The sequence below is a fragment of the Euleptes europaea genome, chromosome 10, assembly GCF_029931775.1.
Source record: "Euleptes europaea isolate rEulEur1 chromosome 10, rEulEur1.hap1, whole genome shotgun sequence".
NCBI lineage: Eukaryota > Metazoa > Chordata > Lepidosauria > Squamata > Sphaerodactylidae > Euleptes > Euleptes europaea.
This window is the reverse complement of record NC_079321.1, coordinates 2,159,475-2,185,388: the sequence shown is the minus strand read 5'-3', so window position 1 is coordinate 2,185,388 and position 25,914 is coordinate 2,159,475. Positions and strand designations below refer to the sequence as shown.

At 47.2% G+C, this 25,914-nt stretch overlaps 1 protein-coding gene across 1 annotated transcript in view; it reads right to left on the bottom strand.

The window, feature by feature from the left end:
• Positions 1 to 25,273, bottom strand: part of SPTLC3 (serine palmitoyltransferase long chain base subunit 3) — a 73,310-nt gene extending 48,037 nt beyond the window's left edge. The window contains exons 1-3 of the mRNA XM_056856353.1: positions 24,959 to 25,273; positions 3,258 to 3,449; positions 1,877 to 2,031 (exon numbers count right to left, since the gene is read on the bottom strand). Coding sequence (XP_056712331.1) covers positions 1,877 to 2,031; positions 3,258 to 3,449; positions 24,959 to 25,273 — 662 coding nt within the window. The remainder of the gene's footprint in view (positions 1 to 1,876; positions 2,032 to 3,257; positions 3,450 to 24,958) is intronic.
• Between the last annotated feature and the right edge of the window lie 641 nt (positions 25,274 to 25,914).

The following is a 25,914-nucleotide window of genomic DNA, read 5'->3' as shown; positions in this document are numbered from 1 at the left end:
GGATGCTTTAGGCTGTTCCTGCGTTGAGCAGAGAGCTGGACTAGACCAGGGGTGTCGAACTCATTTGTTATGAGGGCTGGATATGACATAAATGTCACTTGGTCGGGCCGGGCCATGCCTCGCCAGCCCAGATCAGGACTGGGGGTGGTGGCTGCCTTGGCTGGCTTACGGGCCGGATAAGAGCTCTCTAGAGGCAGGATCCGGCCTGCGGGCCCTATGTTTGACACCCCTGGACTAGACGGCTTTTATGGCCCCTTCTGACTCTGATTCTAGAAAACCAGCTGTGGAAGCTATTTCTCACATTTTCTTTAGGTTTACTATTTTACCCTATGTAACACAAGAGGAGGAGAAAATATTATCTTAAAATAAAAGCCGCTGTTCTCAGAGGTGTAGACACGTACTCCTCCCTCTTTGGGTTATGCAAAAGAAAAATCAAGATGAGCAAAGGAGGAGGGGTGGGGGAGAAGATAAAAGAAAAGATATATTCCCGATGCTTGGTTGAAACGGCTGTCAGCTCTAGGCTTTGGACACATTCCAGGGAAACAGTTTTTTAATAATAAAAAAAAAACAGGTAGAAGCCCAACAGAAGAAGAAGAAGAAGAGGAAGAAGAAGACTAGGTTTTTATATGCCGACTTTCTCTACCACTTAAGGGAGAATCAAACCAGCTTACAAACACCTTTCCTCCCCCCCCCCACAACAGACACCCTGTGAGGTAGTTGGGGCTAAGAGAGCTGTGACTAGCCTAAGGTCCCCCAGCTGGCTTCATGTGGAGGAGTGGGGAAACAAACCCAGTTCACCAGATTAGCCTCCGCCGCTCATGTGGAGGGGTGGGGAATCAAACCCGGTTCTCCAGATCAGAGTCCACCGCTCCAAACCACTGCTTTTAACCACGACACCGTGCTGAACTGCCTGCCCAGACTTCAGTCACAACCAAATGCCACCATTTGCTACAAAGACAGAGGGCAGAGTGTTATACAAGAGGGGCAGGAAGACCCTGGCACGTGTGCCAAAGGCAGTATGCCAGGGCATCTGGTTTGGCACAACTTCCTTGCCTCGCCTCTGAAGTGGGGAAGTAGCTGAGCCGGTCCAGGCCGAGAGCACGTTGCCAGGACTTTTGAGGTGGTGTCATCACTCAGAGCTCCTCACGGCCTCCTTCCCAGGAAGCGCCAGCCGCCCCCGGCTCCAGTGGTTGGCACGGAACTGCACAGCCGTAGCTTGTCTCCTCAGGGTGCTCAGGCTGCGAGGCAGAAAGGCAGGAGGCTGCCAGCTGCACCTGCAATGCCGTCCTCGCTGGAGAACAGAAGCCGTTGTCGCTGCTGCCAGTACGTAGGTGTGGCCAACTCTGGGGTCAGCACAAACAACATCCCTTCTTTGCAAGAAGAAGAAGGAGGAGGAGGAGGAGGTAGATGGCCATCTGTCAGCAATGCTGATTCTATGACCTTGAACAGATGATGAAAGAGAGGGCATCTTGGCCACACTGGGGGTGCGGGGGAGGAGGTAGTTGTGAATTTCCTGCATTGTGCAGGGGGTTGGACTAGATGACTCTGGTGATCCCTTCCAATTCTATGATTCTAGGAAAGGTGTTAGAGCGGGGGTGCCAACCTCAATTGTTACGAAGGCTGGATATGACATAAGAGTCACTTGGTCGGGCCGGGCCATGCCTCGCCAGCCCAGATTGAGAGCGGGAGGGGGCGACTGCCTCACGGGTCGGAGAAGAGCTCTCAAGGGGCCGGTTCCAGTCCTTGGGCCTTAAGTTTGACACCCCTGGGTTAGAGGGTGCCATGCTGGGGACCTGTGCACTAGGGCAAAAAAAGGTTGCCTGCCCCTACTACAGGGGCAGGGTTTGCTAAAAAGATATGAACTAGCCAGACTCACCTGAATGTCCAGTTGTAGTCATCTGACACACGTTCCATCAGGTCAAACTGTGGTCCGGGAGCGCTGCAGATCGGGCGGTTCCAGTTGTCTCTTATTCTCACATAGAGGTTTCGTTTATAAAAGTTTTCAAAATCTTGATAGAGTGGTACAAAATCCTAGGTTTTTAAAAAAAAGAATATCGTTCTGTGTCTCCGGCATCCATCTTGTACAGAAGTGCTTTTTTAAAGCTTTGCACATAATAATTTACTTTAATTTACTTCACTGATGCGGGCAGAGTAATTAACACACCAAGAGGCACAACCTGATTAAAGCGCAGATAGGCTAGTGAGGTCAGCACCTTCTCTCCTGTTAAGTGTCATTCCTTGCCTGTCTCCAGATTGCTACTCTTAGGGCAAGATCCTTCTCCTTCTCCAAAGTCCCACACACTTACAGTGCAATCCTATGTGGCGTTACTACAGTCTAAACCCACTGACATCAATGGGCTTAGATTGCACTGTAAATCTCTCTCTCTCAGCTAGTGATGTAGTTCGGACACTAACTCTGTCTCTCCTCTTCACTATCAAGTATGTTAGTTCCTGAATAAACCTTTATCTACGTTTTGATCAGGTCATGTACCTTTGCTGTGTTAATTACTCTGCCAACAATTTATCTCTCTTCCCCCACCCCCAACTGTGGGACTCCCTGCCCCAGGATTTGGTGATGGCTGCCAACTTGGAAGGCTTTAAGAGGGGAGTGGACATGTTCATGTTGGAGAGGGCTATCCATGGCTACTAGTCAAAATGGACACTAGTCATGATGCATACCTATTCTCTCCAGGATCAAAGGAGCAGGCCTATTATATTAGGTGCCATGGAACACAGGCAGGACAATGCTGCTGCAGTCGTCTTGCTTGTGGGCTTCCTAGAGGCCCCTGGTTGGCCTCTGTGTGAACAGACTGCTGGACTTGATGGGCCTGGGTCTGATCCAACATGGCCTTTCTTACATTCTTATGTTCATTTCTATTCTCTCCAGGATCAGAGGAGCAGGTCTATTATATTAGGTACTGTGGAACACAGGCAGGACAATGCTGCTGCAGTCGTCTTAATTGGGGCTTCCTGGAGGCACCTGGTCAGCCACTGGGGTCACTGGGGATGTGTGTGGGGGAGGTAGTTGTGAATTTCCTGCATTGTGCAGGGGGTTGGACTAGATGACCCTGGTGGTTCCTTCCAACTCTAGGATTCTATGAATCCAACATCAGCCCAAAATCCTGCCTCCCCACCCCCCATTCCCACCTCCTATTCCTTGTAACAGCCAAAAGGGAGCAACTGATCCCAAAGCACAAATTATGGGAGAGATCCTTCCCGAGGAAGGAAAACACTGCGGCAGTTTCAATCCCACGTACTTTCTGTTCTTCTCTTTCTGTGGCGAAGATACATTTTTGCAGTCCGCAGCCTCTCAAGAAGTCACGCAGGTAGCCGAATATCGTCGCTACTGCAAAGCCCACATATGTGAGGACGCTAATGTACATTGGTGCTTGCTCGAAGGAGTCATTAAACTGTCTTTTGTAGAAGCCCCCATTCGCGATGCCATTCTCCTGAAAAACAAAAAGGACGAAAGGAGCTTCAAATCTTGAAATTGTGTACCCAGAAAACTTGGTTGGTCTTTGAGACTCCTTAAAGATAGAGAAAATCGAGGTATAAAAACCACCACTTCCACCTCCTTCTCCTTTTTAATCCAGCTCTGTGCACCAAGCATCAACAAGCTGTGTTCGTGCCCCAGCCTCAGTTTAAGTGGCGCTTCCCTGATATCTGAACGCAGCCTATGGGTTGGATTCAAAGAATCACAAGTGTGAGGAAAACAGCTGTTAGAGCTGCTCTGCAAACCCTTGTGTAGAAATTTGCACTGTGCTAAACATGGGTTCTATAGCTCTTTTTGCGAAACCTTAGTGGAAGAATTTATTTAGATTTCATGTCCCATCACTTTAGCAAGAGGTAGAGGACAGCCATCTGTATGTAAAGCATACCTTCCACATGCAGAATAGCACCTCTGAACACAACCCTGAAACCAGAATTATGAAGTAGATGAAAGTTTATGGTTTGCATAACGAGTACTTCCTTGTTACCCTTAAATGCAGGGCAGGCCTTTTAGCATGCAAGTGAGGAGAAACTTCAGACCAAGACAATTGCAAGGGGGGGGTGGGAAGAGGAGGAGGATAGTAGTAGTAGTAGTAGAAGAAGAAAAATAGAAGGAGGAGGGGGAGGAGTTGGTTTTTATATGCCGACTGTCTCCACCACTTAAAAAAGAATCAAACCAGCTTACAATCACCTTCCCTTCCCCACAACAGACACCCTGTGAGGTAGGTGGGGCTGAGAGAGCTCTAAGAGAGCTGTGACTAGCAGAAGGCCACCCTCAAGGCTTCATGTGTAGGAGTGGTGAAACCAACCCAGTTCACCAGATTAGCTTCCGCTGCTCATGTGGAGGAGTGGGGAATCAAGCCCAGCTTTCCATATCAGAGTCCACTGCTCCAAACCACCGCTCTTAACCACTCCCCCACAACTGCAAGATCTTTGGAGCAGAAATTCTCAGAAACATGCTACTGAACGGCCCCATTGGTGATGAAAGCAACATTTAACACATCAGCTCAAAGCAACTACAGTATCGTCTTTCTTTCCTGGAACTTGATGATCCAGAAGGCTTGGCTAACAGGCATCCCCCAGAGGGCAAGCACCTTGCCTCCACCACCAGGTATGGGGTTTGCCACCATGGCATTCCCAGTGGGGTTGGGGTTGGGCGCTCCAGATTCCTCTAGGCAGGGGACAGGGCCAAGCAGTAAATTTAAGCAACTGGCACATTGGATTAACTGGTAATCCCTGTTCTGCATGAGTGCTGCATAACAAAGCTTTACTGTAATTCAATAGCAAAATAGTATTTGTCTTATTAATGCCAGGGACTTCAGGTATTTGTATAACAAGGTGTTTATTGAACTTCTATAACACAAAGAAAAATCAACAGTTCCTCCCTAGTGTCTGCTTGCTCTTTCTCCCTCAGTCTCCTGGTAAATTGCTCCTCCCCTGTCCCAATCTCTTAATTAAGATTACATTTCACCACAGTATTTTACCAATTACTAGCTTCCCCGCCCCCCCCATCAAGTCGCAGCCAGCCTATGGCGACCCTGTAGGGTTTTCATGGCAAGAGATGTTCAGAGGTGGTTGGCCATTGCCTGCCTCTGAGTAGCAACCCTTGATTTCCTCGGTGGTCTCCCATCCAAAAACTAACCAGGGCCTACCCCGCTTAGCGTCTGAGTTCCAGCATAATGCCGAATTGGGGAGTGTCTTGGAGCTGGCTACTTACTGCAGCCCCCCAACCCTGGCCATTCCTGGCATGCAATAACCCACACGATCCTGCTATGATGACCTTAGCATACAATTAAACACACTGAGACAGTAGCTGGAATGGAAATGGCCACAACTTTATTGGTTACAGCATCAGGCATTGGCGGTGCATAGGGGTGGGATCCAAGGCATCGGCCCAACCTGCCTACCGGCCAATGCATCCTACTCCCAGCCCACCTACTGAGATGGCAGTATGTGGGAGCTGCTTGGACGGCAGCCTGCTGTGTGGGTCCCCTGCCACTTGGCAGGAGGCCACCACCCGGACAGCCCCTGCCTGGGCATGTCCCATCCTGACAGCCCCCGACTGGGCATATCCCTGTTCCAGGCCTCTTCCAAAGCTCCTTATTACGGTCCCCTTAATGGGGAAAGGGGGCACGCAGGCCGCTTTCCCCTCCAAAATGGATCCGGCCCCATGCCAAAACCGCCACGAGTTGTGATGAATTGACATGAAATTGACCTAAACACCAAACAGCCCAAGTATAGGGAGGGAGGGTGGACAAATTAGGCAGCAGACTCAGCTGGGCAAGGGAACGGCTTCTCAACTACTTAGCTGGAGAAGCCGAGTGCAAAGCAAGGCTTGAACCTGCCTGCTGGCCCGTCCCTATTGACCAAGGGCCTGATTGGTCATTTGCTATATAGGCGGGCCAGGAAGGTATGCAGCAGGGCAGGAAAGGGCAGGATGCAGGCTGCCCAGCTGAGACCCTGCCACAAGCCCCTGACCTTGTGCCCGCTCCCCTCCCCCAGCATATGCTGGAAACTGGGCTTGTGGTAAGTCTAAGCTTGGTCATCTGACAATATTGGGCTAGTCTGCGTTATCTTGTTTATTCTAGAACAGGCGTATAGACGCAGGCATATATTATCAGATTTAATAATAACAAATATGTATTGCTATTCGTTTTTAAATTAAACTGGTAGACAGGCTCGGTAAATAAAATTAGTATAACACAATATTAATCGAGGTTCGTAATGTGGTCAGTTGGCATGAAGGCTCGAGCACAAATTCAGCCTTTGCCTTGTTAAAGACTTATTTGCATTTAAGATTTAAAGATGAGTGTCAGATAGTATATTATGATTCAGACCCGCTCCATAGGGTATTAGATTATGATCTTGTCACAGAGTACAGAGTATGTATAAAGAGTGTGTGTTCTAGGTTGTATGTGTTGTTCTATGTTGTTTTGAAAATAAAAAAAAATTAATCAAAAAAGGACCTTCAAAAGATGTACAAAGCAAATCAAGCTAACTGCTGGAAATGCTCCGAAACCAAACTTTTTATCACCAATGGTGGACTTGCAAAAAAAGTCAACAATTTTGGAGGAGAATAAAGAAATTCAAACCATGTTACAGGTCAATTTTGAGTTAAATCCCAAATACATGCTGTTGGGTATAATGCCCCCACAAGTGAATTCAACCCATAAAGAGCTTTTTCAATATGTGACTACTGCTGCTAGAAGTAGTCTAGCAAGCCACTGGAAATCCAGTATTGATGAGTGGGTTAACAAACTATTTGACTTCGCTTTGATGTCCAAATTAACATATTTGATGAAAATGAAGACAATAGACGATTTTAGGATAAAATGGCCACCATTGCATGATTATTACTCGCCTGCCTTAAACATTTTTGTTTCTTCGTGTGTAAATATGAAGATGGTTGAATTAGTAATCAGTATTAGAAATATGAAGATCATTAAATTAGTAATCAGTATTAGAAACTTGTAGTCTTAGCTTAACTGATGAAGAAATGTGCATGCATTATAATGAAGTTCAGTCACATCTTTTTTGATTTCCCCCTCTTCTTTCTGTATCCCATCATAACAAAAATAAAATATTTTTTTAAAAAAAGATTGGGCTAGCCTGGGCCATCTAGGTCAGGGCTTAGCAGCTGTACCTGAACTTATTTCCTAACAGCCCTCTTCAAAATACAGCCGCTTCAAAATACAGCAGCAACACTCAGATATTAGCAGCTCATTTTATGCAGTGTCACTTTGTACGTAAGAAGCGTTAGAGTTGCTTTGATTCACAGTACATGGGGGGAAATGCTAACAGCTGTATTCTCAAGTCAGCAACCGTCCACGGGACACAGGCATATATTGTGTATGTATTTGAAATTAAACAGAGCAGCAAAGTGCACAAGTGCCTTTGAGCAAGTGGCAAAAACAAAGTCATTAAGAGTTAAAGACAAAAAAATTGTAATAACAGCAGCTTAAAGAGGAAAGACACAAGAGGAATTCAGATAGAGGAATCTTGCTCAGCCGGGTAGATGAGATATTCCCACAACATATCGGGTTAAAACCATGTCTGGAAGAGCAAGGGGTTTATTCAGGTGACTGTGGGCTGCGGTGGCTGATCTCTGAGGTCTTTTATGCGTGGCTGTTTCCCTCACCTTCACCCCTCTGACGACTTAGGGTCTTTGCATCGATTATGCATGCTGGTTCCGACCGTCACAGGTCGCCTCGCTCTCCCCCTGCGTTTCCCCCACGTTTTGCCCGCTTTTTGAGGGACCTGTTTTATCTCGAATTTGAAAACGTGAGCAAAATGTGGGATTTCAACACAGACAGGATAAATGGTAAACCTAAACCGACATCATCTCTGCATGTGCGTGAGATGGATTTCAACCGTTTACGCAGCCTGGTTTGTTTCTTGTCATCTGCCTCAAACTCAGGAGTTGAAATGGATATGGAAAGTTCAAATTAAATAAAAGAACGGTCACATACTGGCGGTGGGTGTCACACAGGTGTGTTCAAGATTCCTCCTCCATCCTCCTCCTCCTCCTGCCAACCTCCAGCTACTAGCTGGAGATCTCCTGCTATTACAACTGATCACCAGCCGATAGAGATCAGTTCACCTGGAGAAAATGGTCGTATTGGCAATTGGACTCTATTGCATTGAAGTCCCTCCCCTCTCCAAACCCCGCCCTCCTCAGGCTCCGCCCCAAAAACCTCCCGCCGGTGGCAAAGAGGGACCTGGCAACCCTAGCTCCATCCCCACAATTTCCTGCTTGTGTCTTTGAATATTGGGGTACAAAAAAAGAATGCAGAAGTAGTACCAGCAAATCCTTGCTTATTACATTCCTGAAGGACTGCAAAGAAAGGCCCACAGATGTTGTGAACTTGTGCATTTCCTACACAATTAAGGAGGCGATGCTGAAAGGCGGTTCTTCCCTCCAAGGAGGAACCTGAACCCGGGCCCTGCAACATTCAGTACTAAAAACTTTATCTTGACCTCACAACGCAGACTCCCAAATTCTACTTAAGAGTACATAAATACATATACTTATACGACTTCCAAAGCAGAGTTACACCCTGGAGTTGCCAGCACTGCCTTGATAAATGGCAGGAGATTTTGAAGGTGGTGCCTGGAAAGAGTGGAGTTTGAGGAGGATGTGACATCACTTTCTGGGGATGTTCTAGGAACTTCCCTTAATCTGTGTGGTACAGACTTTAGAGACATGGGAAATTCCTAGAGCGTCACTATGGATGCCATTTTCTGACCATTCTTTCTTCCACTCCTCGATTTCTTGAGGGCGAGGAATTGGCACCAAGGATGGTGGTTTACCCACTGTTAGCAGGCAAATGGCAAGGCTATTCTAATCCCACTGACTTCAGTGGACTTAAAAGGTAGGGTTGCCAGGTCCCTCTTTGCCACCGGCGGGAGGTATTTGGGGCAGAGCCTGAGGAGGGCAGAGTTTGGGGATGGGAGGGACTTCAATGCCATAGAGTCCAATTACCAATGTGGCCATTTTCTCCAGGGGAACTGATCTCTATCGCCTGGAGATCAGTTGCAATAGCGGGAGGTCTCCAGTTAGTACCTGGAGGCTGACAACCCTATTAAAAGGGTGTTACTGTTTAGGATGGAAGTGTTAAAGATCTGTCCCATACTCAAACTTCTGAGTAGACAGGTTTGCCTCTTCATGTTTAATACATAAGTGATTTCTGCTTTGTCTCCAACACATACATGCTTATGCTCAACCATTTCAAAATGCTTGCCAGAGAGAGAGAGAAAGAGGGAGGGAGGGAGACGGGGAACGCTTTGATCACATCCAGAAATTTGGGCTGTGGCAAATGTCACAAGAAGTTAATGATCTGTGGAGCAATCGCCTGAGACTGCTGACACTTTTAAAAGACTAATAAGATGGCAAAACAGACTTTATTAACTTCAGAGTACAGGTAAAATACATTACTTATAGCCAAACATCAAAGAAATTTTCTAATTCTGCCCCTCTGCGTGCTTTAAACACTAGTGGAGACTCAGAAACAGCCTTCTGCTCTAAGGCGCTTTGCCCTACCAATCGATACAGGAGCCATCCCGGAAGCCACAATGACTTTATATTTGACAGTTAATGCAAACAAAATAAAGTGCAATGGACGGGAACCAACAAAATTAATGCGAACATTCACAGAGAGGTCCAGGATCATATTGTTCAGGCAAACCCCCCAGGTGGAACCCAAGGACACAGAAGAACAAGGATGTGGTTTGAAAAGTGGAAGGCTGTGGGGTTCAAGTTGTGGCACCTGAACAAAAGACTGATTCAAAACGGAGCCTGGCCGATAAACGCAAAGCAAACACACAACGCTAGAAAGGCCTGGCTCAGAAGGTAATTCGTATTTTTGGAGCACTTCTTCCATCAACAACAACTGTTGTCATCAACAAATATCTCTGAGCATTTGCTGACATTTGCTGTATGCGCCTCACTTAAAAACTGGTAATATTTTACAATACTAATAATAGAATGCTAGAGTTGGGAGGAGCCATAGAGGCCATCTAGTCCAACCTCCTACTCAGTGCAGGACCAGCCTAGAGCATCCCTGACAAGTGCTTGTCCAGCCTCTGCTTAAAGACTGCCAGGGAGGGGGAGCTCAACACCTCCCTAGGAAGCTGATTCCACTGACGAAGAACTCCTACTGTAAACATTTTTTTTCCTAATATCCAGCCGGTACCTTTCCGGCTGCAATTTAAACCCATTATTGTGAGTCCTCTCCTCTGCTGCCAAACGGAACAGCTCCCTGCCCTCCTTTAAGTGACATCCCTTCAATGTCACTCGTGTCCCCCCTCAACCTCCTCTTCTCCAGACTGAACATTCGCAACTCCCTCAGCCTTTCCTCATAGGGCTTGGTCTCCAGGCCCCTGACCACCCTCGTCGCTCTCTTCTTCACCCACTATTGTGCCTTTCTGCCCAAACCATGGGTGGAAGGCCTCATACCTGAATAAACATTAGTCTGGGTGCAGGCCATGGGCATTTTCTGTAAAAATCACATAGAAAAAGAAAAGTACCAAACCATTCCTAGCTCCCTAATCTTTTTATTTCCTCAAACACTATTTCTTCAATACAATAAAAAGATATACTTAATCAAAAGAATATCCATACTATGCACAAGGCCACCATGTCTACCCAAACCATGAAGACCAGGCAAAGTTAAGAATTCCCTTTTTCACACTTTGCTGCAAGACCCATTCAAAATAACTCTCAATCATAATGAGCTAATCTGGAAATATCCCTGTTTTGCTGATAGGCTGTTAATTTCAACAATGTGTACATCTCTTTTACTTTCATCAGCCAGTCATGAATTTTGGGCTTATTTTTTTGGCTTCCAGTTCCTAGAAGTGGTGGTGGAAAGTGCCATCAAGACCCAGCTGACGTAAGGTTATCCTGTAGGGTTTTCTAGGCAAGGGACGTTCAGAGGTGGTTTACCTATTGCCTGCCTCTGCATAGTGACCCTGGACTTCCTTGGTGGTCTCCCATCCAAGTACTAACCAGGGCCGACCTTGCTTAGCTTTAGACATCTAACAAGGTCGGGCCATCCAGGTCAGGGCAGTTCCTAGCAAAAACCAATCTGGATGTGGCAATCATATGTGAAGCTATTGATTGAAGACATTTAGGCGTGTCAACTGCACAATTTAACAGCAAGGTCTCCGATTTATAGGGAATCTGTCTCTCCAATCTGACTGACATACTTTCCAGCACTGGTTTCCAATAATCTGTTGAAGCATCCCAGCATTCTTATTCTGTAGCAAAATAATAATAATAAGAAGAAGAAGAAGGAGAAGAGTTGGTTTTTATATGCCAACTTTCTCTACCACTTAAGGAAGAATCAAACTGTCTTACAATTGCCTTCCCTTCACTTCCCCACAACAGACACCCTGTGAGGTGGTAACCTCGTAGGTAGAGTTTTCAAAGCAAGAGATAACTGAGGTGGTTTGCCATTGTCTGCCTCTGTGTAGAAACCCTGGACTTTCTTGATGGTCTCCCACCCAAGGAAGCTCAGCTCCCGAGAGCTGACGAGATCAGGCTAGCCTGGGCCATCCATATGCTAGGCTGCATAAAGCAGTCATAAAAGAGATGATGAGCAGGTGTGATTCGAATCCAGGCCACTCCAAATCACGCCCAATCATTTTGCTACAAGGATATGCTTATCATCCCTCAAGGCATTTTCCATGTTACAGCAACTTACTCCATGAAGCACAAATATGCAAAACAATGCCTTGAGGCATAAGAAAAATTGGTAAACGCATTGTGAACGTGGTACAAGCCAACCCAAAGGATCTTTTATTTATATCGTTGTCCACCAAAGCACTCACAACTACAGAGAAACAAACAAAATGCAAGTGTTTGCAAACGGACTACAGTTTTAGTAACCAAACAGTATTACACTTTGGCCATAGGCCAAACAAAAGAGGAAGTCTTCACATCTAGAGAGTTAATCACCATTTCAGATTAAGCGTCCATCCTAATGAACTACATTTTGTTCAGTAGAGCCATGATAAGCAACGAAGGAAGACCCAGATTACAGGTTAGTGGATTCACCTTGCGCTCACTTGTCTCTTCTACGCAAGAGCGCAACCTGGAAACAGCTCTGAAATCACATTCTTCATTCCACTGAAGCTAACTGGCCTTATGCGCACCCAATGTTCTCTGATGGCACCCAACATTTCTTTAACTTCAAAACACCAGGTTTTTTGTTTACACTGAATGCTCATAATACAGTGCAGAAGCTGGGACAAATTCATTAAGCAGGGATATCCGATCTTGTTGAACCCAGGGGTACTTTCAGAAGTTTGGTGACAGGGAGACGGGGCCACCACAAAATGGCTGCCACAGGGGTAATCACATAAGGGCTCTCATGGGGTACTCTGACCAATCAGTAAATCAGGAGAGCCAGGGAGATGTAATGGATACTGTGTTGGACTAGCACCTGGCAGACCCAGGTTCGAATCCCTGCTTTGCCTTGGAGGCTCAATGGGTGACCTTGGGGCAGTCACATACTCTCAGTCTACCTCAGTGGGTTGTTGTGAGGATAAAAAGGAGAAGGAGGGTTGGCTTTTATACCCCATTTTCTCTACTTTTAAAGAGCCTCAAAGTGCCTTACAATGACCTTCCCTTCCCCTCCCCACAACAGGTACCTTGTAAGGTATGAGGGGCTGAGAGAGTTTGGAGAGAACTGTGACTGGCCCAAGGTCACCCAACAGGCTTCATGTGTAGGAGTAGGGAAACCAACTCGGCTCACCAGATTAGAGTCTGTCGCTCATGTGGAGGAGTGGAGAAACCAACCCGGGTCTCCAGATTAGAGTCGGCCGCTCTTAGCCACCATACCATGCTGGAAAAACGCTTTGGGTCCCCACAAGGGTGGGAAAGGTGGGATTCTCCCACAATATAGGCAGCTGTTTTTTGAATGCATGTTCTTCGCAAGCAGAAAGGCGATGCTCCTTGGGCTCTTCTGAAACACCGCCTCCTCCGATGACCTGGAAGAAGGGCAGCATTGGCTCACTGGTCTAGGGAAGATACGATCTCTCAAAGATCAAACGGGTGTTACGTTGGGTCGGAAAGCCAGGAGCAGACGAAACACGGCTCTGGGAAGCTGGTCCCTTTGAGCCCTGTGACACTTCCGTCTCTAAAGATGATTACACATTCAATTATTGTATATGTGTGGGGGTAAGCCAGCATGGTGTAGTGGTTAAGAACGGCGGCATTCTAATCTGGAGAACCGGGTTCTATTCCCCGCTCCTCCACGCGAAGCCTGCTGGGTGACCTTGGGAGAGTCACAGTTCTTTCCGAACTCCCTCGGTCCCCGCGGAGGCAGGGAATGGCAAGCCACCTCCGAACCTTTCTTGCCTTGAAAACCCTACGGGGTTGCCATAAGTCAGCTGTGACTTTTAGAGCCAGCGTGGTGTAGTGGTTGACAGCACTTAATTGTTAGCCCAGGCTAGCCCAATCTCGAAAGCCAAGCAGCTTTGGCCACGGCTAGTGCTTGGATGGGAGACCACCAAGGAAGTCCAGGGTTGCTACACAGAGGTAGGCAATGGCAAACCACCTCTGAACGTCTCTTGTCTAGAAAACCATACTTGGTCACCATGAATCTACAGCACTGGGGAGGGGCCGTGGCTCAGAGGTAGAGCATCTGCTTGACATGCAGAAGGTCCCGGGTTCAATCCCCAGCATCTCCAGTTAAAGGGACTAGGCAAGTAGGTGATGTGAAAGACCCCTGCTTGAGTCCCTGGAGAGCCGCTGCCAGCCAGAGTAGGCAATACTGACTTTGATGGACCAAGAGTCTGATTCAGTATAAGGCAGCTTCATGTGTTCACTTTCCACAACCATTAAAAAGTTTGAAATATAGGGCATGTCCTTTGCTCAAGGTGCTGCGTGAGCTTTGCAACTGACTGCTTTTCCTTTCTTCCTCTCCATTTAATTTTTATGAGCAAGGCCCTTTCCTCCACTCCTGCCAGGGATGCGATGATTACAAGGCGCGATGGCAAGGGAAACGTACATCCGAGAACCTCATAATTAGGATTTAAATAAGCCGATATGGGCTGTTCAGATGATTTTTATAAAAGATGTTGATAGGGAGCTGTTGGTCTCTTTGCTTCTACCCAAACCATCGTTTAGAACCATGGTGCGAGGAACAGCTCCAATTCATTGTTACCACATCTAAAGAGACACCTCTAATTGTCAAGCAGTAGAACGCGGAGAGCTCAACAGATAAAATCGGATGCTTAAAACTTGCAAGCACTCGGTGGTATGTTCAGCACAGACCACAAACCATAACGCAGCTAGAATTTTCTTTTTGATCAGACAAAAGGAGATAATTGACCTGTTAAATGTTTGTTTGGTGTTTTGCTGTAAAGTCGAAGAAGAAGAAGAAGAAGAAGAAGAAGAAGAGGAAAAGGAAGAGGAAGAAGAGGAGGAGGAGGAGGAGTTGGTTTTTATACGCCAACTTTCTCTGCCACTTAAGGGAGAATCAAACTGACTTACAATCTCCTTCTCTTCCCCTCCCCACAACAGACACCCTGTGAGGTAGGTGAGGCTGAGAGAGTGTGACTCGCCCAAGGTCACCCAGCTGGCTTTGTGTGTAGGACTGGGGAATCAAACCTGGTTCTCCAGATCAGACTCCACCACTTCAAACCATTGCTCTTAACCGCTACACCACGCTCCATACCTGGCTTCACAGCCGAATTATGGCGATTCTGTAGGGTTTTCAATGCAAGAGATTAAATAAAGTGGTTTGCCCATTGCCCACCTCTGAACAGCAACCCTTTGGATGGGAGACCACCAAAGAAGTCCAGAGTCACTATGCAGAAGCAGGCAATGGGCAAACCACCTCTGAATGTCTCTTGACTGGAAAACCCTACAGGGTTGCCATAAGTTGGCTGTGACTCGATCGCAAAAACTAATAAACCAGGACACGTATGTAAAGCAGAGATAAGGGATTATCTGCATCAATTAACAAACATCACAGATTCAAACTGTCCTGAAGTGATATTCATTGGCAAAAAAAGTTCCATTAAAAGAAGCAAGTCGAGGTTAATTTTAATGTCAAAAGCCAAGGAAATACAAAATAAAGCTTGACTTGAACACATTTAACACATGAAGCTGCCTTATACCTTTGGTCCATCAAAGTCAGCATTGACTACTCAGACCGGCAGCGGCTCTCCAGGGTCTCAGGCTGAGGTCTTTCACATGACCTACTTGCCTAGTCCCTTTAACTGGAGATGCTGGGGATTGAACCTGGGACCTTCTGCATGCCAAGCAGATGCTCTACCACTGAGCCACAGCCCCTCAAAGCCACACAAAAGAAAAGGAGAGTCCATCTTTGCTATTACGCTGTTACTGAATGATTGTCGAAAAGGTGCATTTTCAAACAACAGAACAATTCCTCAGCTTTTGTACAAATAACTAGAAATTTTATTCCCAGTCAACAACCACAGTGCATCTCTCCCAACTTTGAGATTGAGAAGAAATGGTGTGTACTTAACCGAATATAATCTGACCATATTCATGCTTCAAATCCAGTTTCAATCAGCTGTTAAATGACATATTCATTACTGGATTGTTACGAAATTTGTCTTTCGCCTGACTCACTTTTTCCTTCCTTATTCTTTTGCAATAAATGTTTGTGGTGAAATCTAACTGCATAAAGAGCTTTCAGGGAGACCACAAAAAAACCAAGTCAGTGTGATCGATCATTCTAGAAACAGTGTACCTGTTCTGTTTCTCTCTCACACACCCCCAATTGAACACACAAAGCTGACTTCTACTGAATCAGGCCCTTGGTCCATCAAAGTCAGTGCTGTCTACTCAGACTGGCAGCGGCTCTCCAGGGTCTCAGGCAGAGGTCTTTCACATCACCTACTTCCCTGATCCCTTTAACTGGAGATGCCAGGGACTGGACCTGGGACCTTTTGCATGCTAAGCAGATGCTCTACAAACTGAGCCACAGCCCCTCCCCAACATGGCAACCTAAGATTGGGGAACAAGGCAGTGTGTTCGATCCAGGCTAAAGTTTTCATGAACTCAAGGGGTGGATTTTTCCCCTCGCCCTCAACTTCCAACTGCCTCGTCATATTTTTAGTGGGGGTTCCCCGTCTTCCAGAAGCAGCATTTCAGGAAGCTTTTTTGGGGCTGCAACAGACCGTGGGAGGCAAGAAAACCATCCTCTGCTGATGGAAATCCTTCAGTCTGCAGGAGTGCTGGGCGAGATCCCAGCCAATGTGTTGCTACAAGTCATTTTCATCCAGGCCTACCCAGAACAACACACAAACTCTCCCCAGCATTAATGGCACGTGCTTTTGCTGAAATTTCCCCATATCTCAGCTATCGGACAAACACCACTTCAACTTCTTGTAACCCCTCTGTCTCATTATCTGGTTCTTAATGTAGACAAATTTATGTGCGGCTTTGCTAACAGATCTCAGTTGTATCCAATATACATTACGGTTAGATGTTTCCATAGGAAGCTAAGGTCATCTTCTATCAAGACTTCCTGTCATATGAGACAGGAGTGAAAGAAAATTGTCTTGTGTCCAGAAAGAAAATTGTCTAATGTCCAGATCACGCGAAGTGATGGTATTGCTTTACTCTGCTCTGGTTAGACCTCACCTAGAGTATTATGTTCAGTTTTGGGCACCACAATTTAAGAAGGATGTAGACAAGCTAGAACGCGTCCAGAGGAGGGCAACAAAGATGGTGAGGGGTCTGGAGACCAAGTCCTATGAGGAAAGGTTGAAGGAGCTGGGTATGTTTAGCCTGGAGAGAAGAAGACTGAGAGGGGATATGATAACCATCTTCAAGTACTTCAAGGGCCTTCATATAGAGGAGGGTGCCGAATTATTTTCTGTTCCCCCAGAAGATCGGACCAGAACCAACGGGTTGAAATTAAATCAAAAGAGTTTCCATCTACACGTTAGGAAGAACTTTTAGACAGTTAGAGCGGTTCCTCAGCAGAACAGGCTTCCTTGGGAGGTGGTGAGCTCTCCTTCCCTGGAGGCTTTTAAGCAGAGGCTAGATGGCCATCTGTCAGCAATGCTGATTCTATGACCTTGATCATGAGAGGGAGGGCATCTTGGCCATCTTTCGGGCATGGAGTAGGGGGTCGCTAGGGGTGTGTGGGGGAGGTAGTTGTGAATTTCCTGCATTGTGCAGGGGGTTGGACTAGATGACCCTGGTGGTCCCTTCCAACTCTATGATTGTATGAGACATACAGTTTCCTTCCATTTTCTTTCACTCCTTCCCTTGCTCTCCCTCTCTGTATCTCAGCTCCTCCCTAGATGCAGAGCATTTTTAGATCACCTCATTCGGCTTTAAAATGGCGGTGGAATTCACCGGTCAGACTCGGGGATGCCACCGTGTTTAGTTCGACCCTGAGCTTCTAGCAGGCTAGCGGTAGGTTTTGAACCAGTGGAACCTTTCCGACCTCTCCAACGCAATCCCAACACTGAAGTTGCCGGATCTTAACAGCACATAGATCATTATGGCCAAATCAATCTTCTCTAGGGCGCCAGCAGGAGCCGAGGCTGCAGTTCCTGGCGAGAGGCAGAAGCCTCGCTTGGCCACGCGCCTCTTCCTCCGCCCTCTTCCACTTTCTTGGCCATGATCCAAAACTGGGCACACAGTAGCCTTAAGCCTCTCATATTTTGATATTGCTCTACGCCAACCCACAGCTACGTAGGCATACCCGCCACTGCAACGTGCATACGCATGCACAGATAAAGGCAAACAGATGTCTGGTGAACTCTCTCCACCTCATCTGTATTTTTATTTAAAGCAGGGGTGTCAAACAGAAGGCCCACAGGACTAGGGTTGCCAGGCCCCTCTTTGCCACCTGCGGGATGTTTTTGGGGCAGAGCCTGAGGAAGGCGGGATTTGGGGAGGGGAGGGACTTCAATGCCATAGAGTCCAATTGCCAAAGCGGCCGTTTTCTCAAAGTAGAATCATAGAATTGGAAGGGACCACCAGGGTCATCAAATCCAACCCCCTGCACAATGCAGGAAATTCACAACTACCTCCCCCCACACCCCCAGTGACCCCTACTCCATGCTCAGAAGATGGCCAAGGTGCCCTCCCTCTCATCATCTGCTTAAGGTCATAAAATCAGCATTGCTGACAGATGGCCATCTAGCCTCTGCTTAAAAACTGATCTCTATCAGGCAAGTAGATTACCTCCAAATCCATAGCAATAAGCATCACCCATAAGGTTTCTCCAAGGCCCAAAGAGACCGCTAGATGCTCTTGACTCAAGAAGCATAGTTGCTAACCAAAGCGAGTAACCAACCATTAGCCTGGGGCATTTAAAATGGACCTTGTTGTTGGGTGAGTAGAATCATAGAGTTGGAAGGGACCACCAGTGTCATCTAGTTCAACCCCCTACACAATGCAGGAATTTCACAACTACCTCCCTCACACACACCCAGCGACCCCTACTCCATGCCCAGAAGATGGCCAAGATGCCCTCCCTCTCATCATCTGCCTAAGATCATAGAATCAGCCTTGCTGACAGATGGCCATCTAGCCTCTGCTGAAAAACCTCCAGGGAAGGAGCGCTTACCAACTCCTGAGGAAACCTGTTCCACTGAGGAACCGCTCTAACTGTTAGAGAATTCTTCCTAATGTCTATAGAGAGCGTACGTCATTCTGACAATGAAAAAGGAAGATTTGGCAGAAGGATAGCTGCAGAAGCCAAAGAAAATGGGAGGAGCCATCAACCCAAGTCAAACAGGTAAGCATTCAGCTGAACAGATAGCAGATCCAGAACACACACCAAAAAAAGGTCTCTCGCTACTTTGCTATGAAATAAGTAGGACCAATCCTATGAATTATTAGGCAGTATATTATATTTCAATTAAGGGATTTAAGAATTTTATATAATGGTATCTTTCAAGTTTGACATTGTTATTGCCTAGCTGATAACAGGAGGCTGTTAATATACGGTACCTTTTGGAAGGCTCGATATACTGTACGCACGGTTATGTAAGTATGTCGTGTTTGGAATTTTCTTTTTTGTTAATAAATTTAAAAAAGTTACAAAACAAAAAAGGTCTCTCAGATTACACATCTGCATTGGTAACTTTCTGTCCTTGATGACATGAAATGAATGATGGAACAAAATATGCTCAGGAGTTTTACAAGGGGGGGGGAACCAATCCAGGAGTGGTGGAGTGCTTCATGTACCTTGCAGAGTTGGCATTAGCCTATAAAAAGCTTATGCAACTTTAGAAAAAAATATTGGTGCCATGTCCTCCCTCCAGGGAATGTTCAAGGGCTTAACATGTTTTTACCTTTAATTAAGAACTCAAGAGTTAGATTAGATTGAGAAACAGGTGCTTGTCCAAAGCCGTCCAGCAAGCTTCTAACTCAGGTTTCCCCGGTATAAGTTAACACTATTCATGTCACTGCAGTGGCTTTTAATGTAATCTAACATGACACAACATGATATAGGTCTCTTGGAAACGCTGGTCAGGGTTTTAACATGCACCAATCCAAGTCTGTAGTAGGAAACCAGGTCAGCCCACTCATTTGGAACAGCATCACTAACTGGATATAATATTACAAGGACTGGTACAGATGTTTCTGCAGCCTGCTAACCTCTGCAGAAACGACCTACCACAAACATCTGTAGTGTGGTCTTAGGGGAAGATCGTAGTCCCTCGCCCCTGCAAAAAGTTACAAGGTCCAATTTATGCAAACTGTGGAAATAGCTGCAGGGATCTTCTGCAAGTCCCCCGCTTCAGACCTTAACTAAAACACAGGACCTTTCTGCAGTCTCATTTTCCTTGTTGCTTTGGGGTTTTTTCCCTGTTCCGCATGTGTTTTACTCCCTCTAGAGGTCAATTCACTATTACATCGCTTTATGTCAGGCATAAAAACCTGCAGTTTAAATCTGTGGGGTGGTACGATGGACATAAAATCGATGTAATGCTGAATCGACCAGTAGAGAGAGCAAAACACATGCAGATCAGAAAAAGAAACCCCAAAGCACCAGGAACACCCAAAAGGGGAAAATGAGAATGAGGAAAAGCTCATAAAAAAGAAATTGAAGGTCTTTAGGAATGTAACCTGAATTATTGGCGAAGGCTTTCACGGTCAGAGTTCATTGGTTCTTGTAGGTTATCCGGCCTGTGTGACCGTCACACAGCCCGGATAACCTACAAGAACCAAGTAACCTGAATTGTAATGCCAATACACATTAGTAGCATGCAAATGCTGAAGGCACTTAAGGACTAGAAACTTCTCTCTCAGTCCCAGCAGGTTCCCACAACGGCACTGACACATTATTATAACAACAAGAACTTTAACACAATAAGTCAATAGGGAAAACTGATCTGTAAAGGGGTGGGACACATGGTTGCCAGCTCTGGCATGGGGAATTCCTGGGGATTTGGAAGTGGAATTTGGGGAGGATCAGGACACTGGCTAATAGAGATAACTGAATAATCTCCCACTAGAGCCTGAGACAGACAGACCTTTGCTGTATGCCTCACTGAAGTATGGTAATTGGCTAACAGGGGAAAAAACCCATCGTAGACAACGGTGCTGTCTAGGAAAGTCACATCACTAAGTTATATATGGCACAAAACTCTCCATCCAACTATTGCGTAGATCTCTATCCAGAAGATAAAGAACACCCTAATCTAAATGCCAGCTCTCCGATAAGCATATGTGGTTTTCAACATGACTTTTTGGAGTGGGCGTGCTGTAGTGGTTAGAATTATAGAATCATAAGAGTTGGAAGGGACCAACAGGGTCATCTAGTCCAACCCCCTGCACAATGCAGGAAATTCACAACTACCTCCCCCCACACCCCCAGTGACCCCTACTCCATGCTCAGAAGATGGCCAAGATGCCCTCCCTCTCATCATCTGCTTAAGGCCATAGAATCAGCATTGCTGACAGATGACCATCTAGCCTCTGCTTAAAAACCTCCAGGGTCGCTTGGCCACGCGCCTCTTCCTCTGCCCTCTTCCACTTTCTTGGCCATGATCCAAAACTGGGCACACAGTAGCCTTAAGCCTCTCTTATTTTGATATTGCTCTACGCCAACCCACAGCTACGTAGGCATACCCGCCACTGCAACGTGCATACGCATGCACAGATAAAGGCAAACAGATGTCTGGTGAACTCTCTCCACCTCATCTGTATTTTTATTTAAAGCAGGGGTGTCAAACAGAAGGCCCACAGGACTAGGGTTGCCAGGTCCTCTTTGCCACCTGCGGGATGTTTTTGGGGCAGAGCCTGAGGAAGGCGGGGTTTGGGGAGGGGAGGGACTTCAATGCCATAGAGTCCAATTGCCAAAGCGGCCGTTTTCTCAAAGTAGAATCATAGAATTGGAAGGGACCACCAGGGTCATCAAATCCAACCCCCTGCACAATGCAGGAAATTCACAACTACCTCCCCCCACACCCCCAGTGACCCCTACTCCATGCTCAGAAGATGGCCAAGGTGCCCTCCCTCTCATCATTTGCTTAAGGTCATAGAATCAGCATTGCTGACAGATGGCCATCTAGCCTCTGCTTAAAAATTGATCTCTATCAGGCAAGTAGATTACCTCCAAATCCATAGCAATAAGCATCACCCATAAGGTTTCTCCGAGGCCCAAAGAGACCGCTAGATGCTCTTGACTCAAGAAGCATAGCTGCCATCCAAAGCGAGTAACCAACCATTAGGCAGTTGCCTGGGGCATTTAAAATGGACCTTGTTGTTGGGTGAGTAGAATCATAGAGTTGGAAGGGACCACCAGTGTCATCTAGTTCAACCCCTTACACAATGCAGGAATTTCACAGCTACCTCCCTCACACACACCCAGCGACCCCTACTCCATGCCCAGAAGATGGCCAAGATGCCCTCCCTCTTATGAACTGCCTAAGGTCATAGAATCAGCCTTGCTGACAGATGGCCATCTAGCCTCTGCTGAAAAACCTCCAGGGAAGGAGAGCCCACTACCTCCCAAGGAAGCCTGTTTCACTGAGGAACCGCTCCAACTGTTAGAAAATTCTTCTTAATGTCTAGACGAAAACTCTTTTGATTTAATGTCAGCCCGTTGGTTCTGGTCCAACCCTCTGGGGCAACAGAAAACAACTTAGCACCCTCCTCTATATGACAGCCCTTCAAGTACTTGAAGATGGTTATCATATCCCCTCTTAGTCTTCTCCTCTTCAGGCTAAACACACCCAGCTCCTTCAACCTTTCCTCAAAGGACTTGGTCTCCAGACCCCTCACCATCTTTGTTGCCCTTCTCTGGACACGTTCCAGAGGAGGGGAACAAAGATGGTGAGGGGTCTGGTTAGAATGCTGAGAGCCCGGTTCGAATCCCCACTCTGCCATGAAAACTCCCTGGCTGATCATGGGACTGTCTCTCAGCCTAACCTATCTCACAGGATTGCTGTGATATGGAGGAGGGGAGAACGATGCCATAAGCCCCTTTGGGTTCCTAATGGGGAGAAAAGGAGGGTATAACTAACTCACTAAATGTTTTAAAAGCATAATGACACCTGAAGGTAGAAAAAAGTGCACCTGCGGTCAACATATCTGCAGTAAGACTCCAGGCTTTGCATCTTGAATATAAGTGTTCTCACGCTACATATCTCTGGCTGTTTGTACAGCCCAGTACCGGACTGTGGACAGCGGGGTCCTTATAATGACAACACGGCTCCGTGCAAGCAACTAACAAATACACCCCTTTACAAATACACCCCTTTATATGTACAGGCAGTCTGTGATTCTGCGGTGCAAAACTAATGAGTCTGGAAATTTTGATATGTTGGCATGTTGATTGCTCAGTCGACCGCATTAATAAATTTGGAAGCACCCCTTTGCAAGGAAAGGATTGAACAGCAATTTTGTGCCAGGGTCAGAGAAATAAAAACACACCGTTCTGAGATCTCAGAGTTTTGAACTTCAGAGATCCATTTGTTCTTTTGTACCAATGCTGCGAAGAAGAAGTTGGTTTTTATATGCCGACTTTCTCTACCACTTAAGGAAGAATCAAACCGGCTTACAATCCCCTTCCCTTCCCCTCCCCACAACAGACACCCTGTGAGGTAGGTGGGGCTGAGAGAGTGTGACTTGCCCAAGGAGTGGGGAATCAAACCCAGTTGCCAGTTCTCCAGATTAGCATCCGCTGCTCATGTGGAGGAGTGGGGAATCGAACCCGGCTCTCCAGATCAGAGTCCACCACTCCAAACCATAAGAGCGCTCAAGGGGCTGGATCCGGCCCGCGGCAGCCATTCATGCTTTTGTTGCCATCTTTCTCAAATGTTTGGAGCAAAGCAGATATTGGAGATCTCAGGGAAAAGCCAGGGAAATAGCAGGGAGGCGCACAAAGGCACCGTGATGCTGTGGGGAAGAAGAGGGGGGGAAAACCCCACTTCCCCAAAGCACCAAATCTGGGCCCAGACAAACGACCTGTGGGAAAATGTCTTTCTTTGTGGTAACCTACACCATGTACCCCCCAAGATGCCCTTGAGATATACAGCAATCCCTCCGATAAAAGAGAGTAATCCTGTGAATCTCTCTAGCTTCTTCCTATCAATGAAAGAAGTAGTTAGTAAAACATAATTTGATTAAAAATATGCACAGGAGGTAAGAATGCAGGAAGGGCGCAGAAGGTAAAAAAAATGACAAGACAGACGGTTTAAAATGGAGTCTAGACGTTTGTGGGCAATCTTATTATTACATGAGGACTCCACCTTAGTAACTGGGATTGTGGGGGGACAGAGGAAGGGGAAAAAGAACAATCCTGGATGAATTCACCACAGATACAAATACTTAATTATTCAGATACCCTCCTTTTCTCCCAAAGGGTGACCCAAAGCAGCTCACAACAACACCCCCATGTCCTCTTGTTTGTTTAATTCATTTTATTTAGTTCATTTATACTCGGCCTTTCTCCCCATTGGGGATCCAAAGCAGCTTACATTGTTCTCCTCTCCTCCGTTTTATCCTCACATCAACCCTGCGAGGTAGGTTAGGCTGGGAGTGTGTGGCAGTCCCAATGTATTGATCGAATCCCTTCATTATAGAATAACAAAATGTTATATAGAGACAATGATGATGATATTATAACTATGTAGGACTTGAAACTGCTTATAGAAGTAGTATAGATGGCTTAAAGCAAGTCTGTATGAAAGAAAAAAAGGATTAGAAATTAATTTGAAATGCAAAAGTGTTAACCAGTAGAATTAGTGACTGAAGAAGATGTGGGGAAGTCGTATATAGTAGATAGCATTGAATACTATAGATAACATAATCTCAGTAATAGCAATGAGTTTTTTTTTGTTATAAGTAGTTACAACTGAATATATTGTTGAGATATGTCTAATTTTGTTGAATTGTGGAAAATAATAAAAATAATTACGGTGTATAAAAAAAGAGAGTGTGTGGCAGTCCCAAGGACAAACGGGAAGCGTCCAGATACATTATTTTCCTCTCCTCAGTTTTATCCTCACGACCACCCTGCGAGGTAGGTTAGGCCGAGAGAGTGTGGCCAGCCCAAGGTCAAATGGCAGGTGTGTAGAAACACGATTCTCCTCTCCTTCATTTTATCCTCACAACAACCCTGCGAGGTTGGTAAGGCCGAGAGCGTGTGGCGGGCCCAAGGTCACCCAGCGAGCTTCCAGAAACATGAATCCCCTCTCCTCCGTTTTATCTTCACGACAACCCTGCGAGGTAGGTTAGGCTGGGAGCGTACGGCCGGCCCAAGGTCACCTGAGGAGCTCTCAGATCCTAGTCCAACGCTCTTGACCGCTACGCCACGCCGGCTTCTTAAAACATCCTTTGTTTTCACCCTCCCAACAACCACCCTGCGAAGTAGGTTCAGCCGACCGGCCCAACGACACCCACCGGTCTTCCACGGCAGAGGGGGAAAGATGCAAACCTGGGCCTCCCTCGACACTCTCGTCACTACACCTGAGTAAATTCGAACCTGAGGCCTTCCCCCCCCCCCCACGTTACCTGTTTGGCCGCTTCCTCTGGACACAACCAAGCTCTTCCGCTCCCGCCGTCCGGGGGCACCTCGCCCTCCGCCGCCCCCCGCCAGGACGGCCCTCCGCCCCCTCTCCTCGGCGTGGCCAGCCCGTTCCTCTCCTCCGGCCAGACCTTGCCCGGGCCTGCCCTTGGCCGCCTGGCCGCCATGCCTTGGCGCTCTTCCCCGCACGGTGCTGCGGCCGTGCATGCACCCCCTTCCTCCCACGCTTCCCCAGGAGGAGGAGGTGCCGCTTCTCCCTTGAGACCCGGAGGCCCCCATTCCTCCACCCCTCTCACCCCCATGGGTGTGCTATCTGTTAAAATCTTTTGCTTTTAGTCGGAGGAGCTGCTGCTGCTGGCTGGACCGGCCGCCAGGCCTCCCTGCCCTCCAGCTCCTCTCTGGGAGGGTCCCAGGCTTCGCCCCTCCAGAGACCGTCGCCCGCCTGGTGCAAAAATGGAGGCCTCCCTGCCCTCCTGCTCCGCGTGGGCAGGATGCAACGAGGATGCAAAGGTGCAAAGAGGGGCCTCCGATGCACTGCAGGGGAGAGGCGGCCTCGCAGCAGCAGCAGCAGCAGCACCCCTTTTGGAGGGAAGCCTGCCCCAAAGGCCAGGAGGCCCTGAGGGAACCGACCCAAATCTCCGCTGGGAAAAGCCTGGAGATTTTTTGGGTGTGTGTGTGTGTGTGCAAGGAGTTCCCATAGCAACAGGCCCAGCGCCAGCCAGCCACCCGCCGTCGTTGCTGGGCCCCGTGCCATACAAGCATGCACAGAGAAAATGCCCCCTTCCCCGAGAACTTCGGCCTAGTGCGGCAGTCCCCAAACGTTTTGGGTCACGGGGCGCTTTCCGGGAGAGGGATTCGTCACGGAGCACCAACGTCCACCCGGCACCTCTATTCCAAACCGAGCGACAGCAGTGTTTTTCTTCCCAGTCTCTTCACGGAGCGC